At 50.6% G+C, this 10580-nt stretch overlaps 1 protein-coding gene across 1 annotated transcript; it reads left to right on the forward strand.

Moving 5' to 3' along the window:
* The first annotated feature begins 2471 nt into the window (after nt 1–2471).
* AANAT (aralkylamine N-acetyltransferase) lies at nt 2472–7755 on the forward strand. The gene is made up of 3 exons (XM_078620100.1): nt 2472–3256; nt 4210–4364; nt 5658–7755. The coding sequence occupies exons 1-3, from the start codon at nt 2644–2646 to the stop codon at nt 6150–6152; spliced, it is 1263 nt and encodes a 420-aa protein (XP_078476226.1). The 5' UTR covers nt 2472–2643; the 3' UTR covers nt 6153–7755.
* The last annotated feature ends 2825 nt before the right edge of the window (nt 7756–10580 follow it).

The following is a 10580-nucleotide window of genomic DNA, read 5'->3' on the forward strand; positions in this document are numbered from 1 at the left end:
TCCAACACGTCCGGAATCCAAGCCGGGGTCCGGTCCATTGTAGCTAGCTCCCAGTGTGTTAGTGTAGTTAGCCAGGTGGTCCACCACCCTAGGCTGTTATCTGGTAAACGGGCAGCTACCCATTTGTGTATTCGTGTTGCTGTAATAAATGTATTGCCTCTAAGAAGTACATCTTAGACTTAGTTGGGCCGACTACATATGCATATGAGTCTCTACGTATGTCAATGAGTCTCTATGCATGTCCATGAGGCTCTACGCCGTTGACAAAATGGCAGCCACTTGCTGCGGGCGAAATGGCGGCGCTTAGGCGGGGCAAGAAACCTGCCGGTTCCCGCGCTGGCGCGGCGGTGGAAGATGAGCCGTCCACCTGCAGCCCCTGCATTGTGGCTCCTCTGGAGGGGTGCAGCCGACTCAAGTTGGACGACCAGCTGTGCAGCAGAGGAGAGCAGGTGTGCGAGGTGCCCGGTGAGGTCGCGCCACCCTTCGTCGGCTGGTGGCTGCGAGGGGCCGGCATCCTGCTCCCGCTGCTCTGCAGGTGCCGCAGCTTTGGGACAGATGACCTGGGGCCCGGATCCTGGGGCTGTTGAGGGGATGACGCATTTCCTTTTCGCTGCTTTTGAAATGACGAATTTTCTTTTTCTCAGCACTTCTGAAACCAAATGTAGTGACTCAACTCGGAGACAGTAAGACTTGGAGGCAATTATTTTATTTAACGAGCACCATCGGGATAATACACACCCTACGTGGGTACACACTATTACTGTTGCTAGCCTATACACAACATGAGCCGTCTAACACTGACGGCACCGAACTGCGACAGCCAACAACTATCTACCAGCGCAATATTGAGTGAAGACGGCAGTGACGATGGCGACGAGATGACAGCAACGATGGCAACGAGATGGTAATGATGACCATCTTGAAAGCACGATGGGGATCCCACTTCCAGCAACAGCCACGAAGTCCCTCACAGAGGCCCCTCTCATATTCTCAGCGTGGCCTGGGTCCGCTCCGGCCATGCCCCCTCTCTGGAACCTACTTCCTGATGGGCCCCCCCTCTGTGACCTTAACCCTAGATGCCCCCCTCTCATGTCTATCGTGGCCTCGTGACGTCTAACACTACAGTTACCCTTTACCGACAGATTCTTCCCGAGGATTCTGGAAGGTGGCCGTGGCCAAGCGCGGAGCCAGCCATGCTGCAGAGAATATAAGCCGGGTCCCGAGATGGACCAGGGTTGTTCTTGTTCATCCTGGAAGAAACCTTCGTCTCCATTCTCTGCTCAACGAGTCTCCAACACGTGGACCTGGACCCGAGCTGTTGGTCCCGGTTCATAGTAGCAGTTATGTTGTAGCTAGCAGAGGTGGGACAAAGTCATTGTTATGCAAGTCCAAGTCGAGTCGCAAGTCATCAAATTCATGACTCGAGTCTGACTCGAGTCCAAGTCACATGACTCGAGTCCACACCTCTGGTAGCTAGTGTAGTTAGCTTGGTGGTCACCACCAAAGGTTGTTATTCCGTTAAGGGGAAGTTACCCCATGTGTTGGAGTTAAATAAATGTGTTGCCTCCAAGTCTATATCTGCAACTCATTTGAACTCACTAGAGATGTATATGAGTCTTTACGTGTCTATGATCCTCTATGTATGTCAACGAGTCTCTATGCATATATATGAGTCTCTAAGCATGTCCATGAGTCTCAACATATGTCTGTGAGTGTCTATAAGTATATATGCACGTGTAGTGTAATAGCGCTGGACAGCAGCGGCAGCTGTGGTGGACAGACAGTACACACACTGGTGAGCGTGAGCATGTTGTTGTGATGGCAGAGTAAAGGACCCCATCTGGAGGACCCTGGAACCTGCTAGCGGGTTCGAGAAGGGAGGCACGGTCAGGTCGGGGCAGCCAGGCCGCACTGGGAGAATGAAAGGAGCTGAGAGCGGCGGCTCGCTGCTGCCAGTTCTGGAAGTGGACTCGTCTTGTCGTTGCTGTTGTCTCGTCGCTGATCGTCTCTGCTAGATATTGCGCTACGAAGGACAGTAGTTGTCTATCTCAGTCAGTTAGACGGCTCGCGCTATGTATAGGCTAGACTAAGTAACGGTGGAGAGTGTGTGGACGAGACCGTGAAAGTTGTTAATAAAGAAGGTGCTTCCTAGAAACTCTGAATCGTTGACACGACACATGTGTAAGTCTCTACGCACGTCTATGAGCCTCTACGTGTCTCTCTCTCTCTGACGAGTCTCTACGAGCCTTAGCTCAGTGCTCTGGGTGAGTGGAGTGGATAAGCCTCGTTGGGTGGGTGGGAGTTGGAAGGAGGGGTGGGTGGGGGATAGGAGGAGGGGCCAAACACGTGCATCCCCCCTCCTCCCTCGAGCCCTAATCTCGTGCGCTCGTGCGGAGGTGATTAGCATCAGGATGGGGTGGGGGGATTAGAGGTGGGGGTGAGGAGGATGAAGGGGAGGGGATGGTGGTTATTTAAGGTGTGGAGACAGGGTGCAGAGACACACAAAGAGGCAGAGAGAGAGAAAAGTGGAAACACACGCGGAGACAAGAGACACAAGCCGAGACACGGGAAGACACAGGGGAGAGACACGCGGAGACAGGAGGAGACACGCGGAGACACGCAGAGACACGCCAAGGGACAGCCATGCCCTCTCTCTCTGTCCCCATTCACTCACTGACGAGCAAAACTTCCTCGCAGCACCAGCATTGCTCGAACTCCACCACCTCATCACAGCCCCTCGCCTCCTCGCTCCTTCGCGAAGAGAAGGGAGAGGATGAAGGGTCCTTTGGACATCAGGAGGAGGGAGAAGGTGTGAGACGTGAGGAGGAGGTGGAGGAAGAGGGGGAGACGTTGAGACAACAGGAGAAGGAGGTTCAAGATCACGAGACGTTAGAACATCAGGCGGAGAAGTTGATGTCCCACGAACATCAAGAAGAGGTGGTGGCGGAGGAGGAGGTGGAGGAAGAGGAGGTGGAGACCTTAGACCTCCAGAAGATCAAGGAGATCTTCAGGCGCCGCGAATATCAAGACGGCGGCCGCGAGGAGGACGACGGCTCGACTGAAGGTCGACGGTCCGACGACGATGATGATCACGATGATGAGGACGAAGTGGCGGGTGAAGAGGAGGAGGATGAGGAGGAGGAGGACATCGTGAGGTGTGGCGCTCTGAGGCCCCGTAGGCACACGCTGCCCGCCAGCGAGTTCCGGGAGCTGTGCGAGGCAGACGCCACCAGCGTCTTCGAAATCGAGAGAGAAGGTGAGCGCGTGGCCGTGTGTGTCTGTGTGTGTGTGTCTGTGTGCGTGTCTGTGTGCGTGTCTGTGCGTGTGTCTGTGCGCGTGTCTGTGCGTGTGTCTGTGTGTGAGTTTGTGTGTAAACATCGTCAATAGGGAAACAAAGGCGGCCGGGCGTGGTGCTGGCCACTCTCACCCCCTTGTGTGCTGTACCGGCCTTCATAGGTGCTCGCTAACAGCACTTGCCCCAAGAGTATCTTAATGCTTTGAGGGGAATCTTTGTCTTCGTCAGTGACGGTTGTCTCTGTGCATTGGTCTGCCTGTAGGAGGGCGACGAGTTGGTGAGTTGGTGAATTAATGAATTAATGGATGAGTGAGTGGGTGATTGAGTGAGTAGGTGGGTGGATTGGGCGCCACAGTGGTTAGAAGATGTTAACTACCTCGCCTGGTATTCAGGAGATCATGGGATCCCGACCCTGATGCCCGTATATTTGGAATTTGCATGTCTTTCTCCCGTGGTCGCGTGGAATTTTCTCCGAATCCTCCGGGGTTTTCCCCTCCACATTTTTGAATTAACATGCGCTTAGAGTATTTGGCTTCTATGAATTTCCACGTGATAATAATCCACTTTGTTGATATATAATGTGTGGCTTCTGAAAAAGAGCTACAGAGCTCAGTGGGCTTTCTCTGGTAAAATACAAAGTTTAGTTTACTAAGTAGGTGGGTGAATTAGTGGATGGATAAGTGGATGACTGGCTGGGTGGGTGGGTGAGTAGTGAGTGAATGAGTGATTGAGGCAGTTACTTGGTGAATGAGTGAGTGGGTGAGTGACCGAGTGACTGAGTGGGTGAGTGAGTGGGTAAGTAGGTGAGTAAGTGGATGAGTGGGTGGGTGGGTGATGCAGGAGCCCGAGTGACCATGCTGACCGCGTCTTTCTACCCTCCTCCTCCACCTCCCCTGTCCCCCCGTGGATCGAAGCCTTCGTATCGGTGTCTGGCGAGTGCCCCCTGCGTGAACCGCAGCTGCGCTCCTTCCTGCGAGCATGTCCCGAGCTCTCGCTCGGCTGGTTCGAGCAGGGACGTCTATCCGCCTTCATCATCGCGTCGCGCTGGGACAAGCGGCGACTGTCTCAGGTGAGATGGAGAGAGACGCACCGAACGGGCCAGTGGGACGCACGGGCAGACACGCAGGGGCCAGTGGATGGCTGGGTTTGTGCGTGTGTGGTGAACTTCTTTGGCATCGTACGTAGCCAACCGGAGAGCATTGTAGTGTATAGTAGTTTAGTGTATGGTGTAGTGTACATGTGTAGTGTACATGTGTAGTGTATAATGTATTATAGTGTATAGTAGTGTAGTGTAGGAGAGCGAGAGGAGGGATAGTAGTTTGAAGAAGTCCCTCACTGCTTGCTGCATCGATCACCGTCAGTGGGCAACACACGCAGCTGATCGCAACTCCTTGCGGCACACAGTCCACCAGGCCACTTCCTTCTTCGAAGATACCCACAGGGCCTGTATGGAGAACAAAAGGAGAAGGAGGAAGAACCGTGACCCCTCAGCACCCATCCCAGATCAGACCTATACTTGCAGCCGTTGTGGCAGGACCTGCCTATCCCACATAGGCCTCGTCAGCCACCAGCGTGCCTGCAGAAGACGTGGATGTCCTTCCTAGATCTTTGTTCGCGAAGCCAAGCCATGAGTAGTGTATAGTAGTGTAGTAGTGTAGAGTGTAAAGTGTAGTATACAGTTGTATATTGTGTAATGTATAACAGTGTAGTGTGTAGTGTATAGTGTAGTGTATAGTTGTGTAGTGTGCAGTGGATAGTAGTTTGTATGTGCATATGTTGAACATTTTCGGCACCGTATGTAGAAAACCGCACTAATTGCAGGTTGCGGGGGAAGGACATCAAATTAAACACAAAAATAAGCAGCAGTTCTATAGAAATTAGTTTGCCAATCTAGGTGCTAATTTAAAAGCGTGTAGCCCCGAGTGGCATCCTAATATCCGAGGGAAGAGAGTGTTCCAGACGGCCACAGAAGCAGCGCAATCTGAAAGTATGGGGATGCAGTGACCGTCTTTGTTCTATGGCTAGCCAACGCTGCAAGGATGACCGGAGTTTACGTGATGATCGTTTACGTATGAGCAAGTGGGTGTGTGGGTGCGTGAGTGGGTTAGAGACACAGGGATGAGAGGGATGGACACACGGGGACATGGGGATTCCATGGAGAGGGAGACACGGGGAGTGACTAGGAGACACGGGAGCCACACCCGCTCGCCCACACACGCCCACACGTGCCCTCGACTCGTACTTTTCTGACCTTTGTCGCTGGCCCCCCACTTTCTCCTTCTCTCTCCTCTCGTCCCTCCTCTCTCCCCCCTCCCTCATCCTCCTCCCCACCATGCACCCCACCACCCAACAACAACAACAGGAGTCCCTGGACACACACGTGCCGGGCGGCTTGTGCGCCCACATCCATGTGCTGGCGGTGCACCGCGCCTGCCGCCAGCAAGGCAAGGGCTCCGCCCTGCTGTGGCGTTTCCTGGCGCGCCTCGAGCACGGTGGCGGAAGTGGCGTTGGCGAGCCGCGACGACCCAACGCACTCTCCCCCCTGGCCACACCCACCTCGCCCGTGACGACGCCCACTTGGCCCAGGGGCACTCCGGCGTTTCCTACGCGGGTCAGGGACATCTCGACCACCGCCGCCACAACTGCAGTGGCTACAGCTGTGGTTCCTCCTACCCCTGCCGTGTACCCCAGACGGGCGTTGCTCATGTGCGAGCGCGAGCTGGTGGGCTTCTACGCACGCGCGGGCTTCCGGGCACTGGGTGCCTGCGCCGTGCACGTGCCCGGGCTCGCCTTCGTCGAGATGGAATGGCGGGCAAGCCGTCGCGCGCTCGGAGCGCGGAGGAATAGCGGTTGGTGATTTGGGCTGGCTGGCTGTCTGATTGGGTGTCTGGCTGGCTCCCTTGAAGAGGACGCTGCTGATTGGCTGCCACCAACAAAACTCACCTACCAGCCATCCGCCAACACCAGCCACCCACCCACCACCGCAGCCCACCATCACCATTACCACCACAATCACCACCACCCACTATCCACCATCACCACCGACCCACCACCACCTACCATGACCACCACCGCAACCCACCATAACCACCACCACCCACCACCGAAACCCACCATTACCACCACAATCACCACCACGACCCACCACCACTTACCATGACCGCAACCCACCATAACCACCACCACCAACCACAACCACCAATCAGCAGCACCACCACCTATTGAAGACCCCAAAGCAAGACTAACTGGCAAAATGGGTCCCAAAAAATAAATTAAAAAAAGAAAAAATACCTTTTGAGGCCAGACTATCGGTCATATACCGACTATAATCACCCAGGAATGTCTGTCAATGCTCGTGACGTCACTCCACATCGACCAGCCCCCCTCTTTAATAATCATTGTAAGGTGACGTCCTCCAAATTGACACCCCCCTCCTCACATTAATAATAAGCGACTGACGTCACTCCACATGGGGGGCCGAGGCGCCTCGTCCCCCCTCCTCGGCGTCAACTTACAACCCTCACTACAAAGGCAGAACCCTCACGTCACGTGATCTCCATAACGCTATTGAGACATCAAAGTAAAAAGGACGTCGTGATGAACAAGGGATTATAACCTTAAAATGAAATAGGTCTGTGTCACTGCGTCCTTACAAATTGCACACGCATTAATGCAATGAATATCACGTCACTGTCTGCTTTTTGCTTGCAAGTTTCAGATTTACTGCAATACACCCGTCCTTGGTTGGGTAAAAGGCTCGATCTTTATAGAGAGAGAAACAGGAGAAAAGTCATAGGTCGCTATGTGAATCTATGGGTCTATCTCTGTGAGTATATGGGTCTCTGTGTGAGTCGATAATTCTCTGTGAGTCTGTGGGGTTCTGCAAGTTTTTATGGGCCTCTGTGTGGTTGTCTGCAATTCTCTATGCGAGTCTACGGGCCTCTGTGTGAGTCTGCGATTATTTATGCAAGTCTACGGGCCTCTGTGTGAGTCTGCGATTCTCTATGCGAGTCTATGGGTCTCTGCATGAGTCGATAATTCTCCATGCAAGTATGTGAGGCTCTATGCGAATCTACGGGTCTCTCTGTTTAGAGTCTGCGATTCTGTATGTGAGTCTGTTATATATTGTACATAATATAACTGCTTCCCAACGCATCTAACATACATGACATACACCAACATGGTTATTCTGCTACATGTAAAAACATTCACGATACACTTACACGATGGTACTGCATAAATTTGATATGCATTATATATATGTAATAGTCTCTTAACTGCTGGTCCGGAGGAGGATGTGAAGAGGCGATGTTCAATTGTAAATCTATGCGCGTCTTTGTCCATGAAAGATGCGGTCCGGAGATGTTTCTCCATGTCGGAGCCGTGAATATTGGTTTCTGAATCTGTAAATACCCTACCTTTGTGCGCAGAGGTGAATTAAACGGCATGTCTTTACCATACCGAACGCGTGTGGCGCTCAGAATCGTGAATGTGTGTGGGGCTTGAGGTCTGTAGGGGGGTGTGGAGCAGGAGGTATAATAGTTTGGTGGGAATCAGCAGGTGGGTGGGTGTGGCTTTGGGATTGTGGGTGGGGATAGTGGGTGGGTGGGTGTAGCTGTGTGCGATAGTGGGCTGGGATAGTGGGCAGGTAGGGTGTGGCTTTGGGATAGTGGTGGGGGGGATAGTGGGTGGGTGTGTGTGGCTGTGTGCGAAAGTGAGCAGGAATAGTGGGCGGGTGGATTTTAGCTCCGTATTATAGTGGGCGAGAATAGTGGGTGGGTGGTGTATGCGTGATAGTGTTTGGGGATAGTGGGCAGGTGGTGTGTGGCTTTGGGATAGTGGGGGTCGGGGGATAGTCAGCAAGTGAGTGTGGCTACGTGTGATAGTGGGCGGGGATAGTCGTCAGGTCGGTGTGGCTCAGTGCGATAGTTAGTGGGGGTAGTGGGCAGGTGGGTGCGGCTGTGTGGGACAGTGGGCGGGAATAGTGGTAGGGTGGGTGTGGCTCTGTGTGATAGTGGGTGGGGATGGTGTGGGTGTGGGGCGTGGCTTGTATGCGCTAGTGGGCGGGGATAGACGACGAGGTAGGGTTCGTGAGTAGGCCTCGGCAAGGTAAGGTAATTTACCCTTTTTACCGGGTAAAAGGGTAAAGGTAAAGGGTAAAGGTGTCGACATGCCAAGGGGTAAGGTAAAGGGTAGGGTAAAGGTAACTCGGAAGAATTACCCGGTAGGGTAAAGGTAGCGTGAAGTATTACCCGGTAAACACAGTACCTTGTTTACCGCCAAAAGCTCCGTGGGCGCAGTCCGTGGCCTCCATTTAATAAGCAATATTTAAAGAAACTCTTTTTTTAAACACGCTTTTATTAAATGTATTAGTAATGGTAGAACTCCACGACTACAGGAAGTGGCCCCGAAGCTTGCCATAGCGTCAGGGACCGTGGCCAATTACACCCAACGTCAGTTGACCGTGGACAATTAGACCCAAGCCGAAACATAACATATAAAAAAGAATGTTTAAAAATATATATTTGTTATGATAGAATATATTGTCATCAGTATGACATAAGTATACCAAGTTTGCAGTCGATACCACATTTGGAAGTGGGTTAAAATTGAGTTACAAGATTTGAGGACACAACAACGACAACAACAAAAGACAGAGTGAGTTAAAAGAAAGCGTGTAAAATTGGAATCATCGAGCGTATTCTATATGAATAAAGCGCTCTACCTAGCATTTACCATTATAAACCTTTTTCATGTGTAGTAGTACCCCAGTAATTACCCTGTAATTGGGTAATTTGTATGGGGTAAGGTGGGGTAAAGGTAAGCTCGTTGTTTTTACCTTTTAACTTTTACCTTATCTTGCCGAGACCTTTTTTCTTTGGTTCTTTCGGTAAAGTCACGTATAAAGATAAAATAATAAATTAAATTAAATACTAGCATACGACGTTTCGATTGCAACACAAGCAATCATCATCAGGTATAAATTAAATAGAAACACAAATCTAGTATACTTAGAAATGTAATGTAATACAACAGAGAGTCGGATAACATAACAGTCAACATCCTATCTGGTTGATTACGTTCTTCCTGAGAATGCTAAATTTGAGAGAGAGAGATTAAACACAGAACCAGAAACATAGACAGACATATAAGCAGACAGATATCACAGAGATACATAGAGAGAGAGAGAGAAAAAACATAGGCACAAAGAGAAACTATGCCTCTGTGTCGAGGCCTTAAATAGAGAAAGGGGGGGGCGGGGGCGGGGAGAGAGGGAGGGGTTAGAGAAATTAGCATGTCCATGAGTGGAAACGGTGAGTGGCAAGGTGTAAAAAAGCTTGAGAGAGGGCGGCAGGGGCGGAGAGAGAGGGGTTAGAGAAATTAGCATGTCAATGAGTAGCACGATGAGTGGTATGGTACGAAAGCTTGAAAAAACTAGGAGGCAGGGAGAGAGACACACTAAATTAACTAACCTAGCAAAAATTTCGAAATGTAATGCAATGCAACACAGAGGGTCGGTCAACACACAATTAACGCATAGCCTGGTTGATTACGTTCTTCCAAAGATTGCTAAATTAGAAGTTAAGTGTGAAATTTGAAAAAACACAGACACGAAGACCGATACACAAGCAGAGAGAGACAACGAAAAAATCCAGAGAGAGAGAGAGAAAAAAACAAACTTAAAACTTCCCCGTAGAAGTGGTTCAAACTTAATTTGGAGCTTAAATAGAGAAAGGGGCGGGGGCGGGGAGAGAGGGAGGGGTTAGAGAAATTAGCATGTCAATGAGTAGCACGATGAGTGGTACGGTACGAAAGCTTGAAAAAACTATTTAAGGCCTCGACACAGAGGCGTAGTTTCTCTTTGTGCCTATGTTTTCTCTCTCTCTATGTATCTCTGTGATATCTGTCTGCTTATATGTCTGTCTATGTTTCTGGTTCTCTGTTTAATCTCTCTCTCTCAAATTTATCATTCTCAGGAAGAACGTATTCAACCAGATAGGGTGTTGACTGTTATGTTATCCGACTCTCTGTTGTATTACATTAAATTTCTAAGTATACTAGATTTGTGTTTCTATTTAATTTATACCTGATGATGATTGCTTGTGTTGCAATCGAAACGTCGTATGCTAGTATTTAATTTAATTTATTATTTTATCTTTATACGTGACTTTACCGAAAGAACCAAAGATAATTCCTGCAGTCACGAAAGCTCCAAATTAAGTTTGCCGAGACCTATGCGTGAGGGTACTTTGAGTAAAGTCAACAAACCTTCTGTGTCGGTTAA

Source organism: Lampetra planeri, chromosome 69 (assembly GCF_965212315.1).
Source record: "Lampetra planeri chromosome 69, kcLamPlan1.2.h2, whole genome shotgun sequence".
NCBI lineage: Eukaryota > Metazoa > Chordata > Hyperoartia > Petromyzontiformes > Petromyzontidae > Lampetra > Lampetra planeri.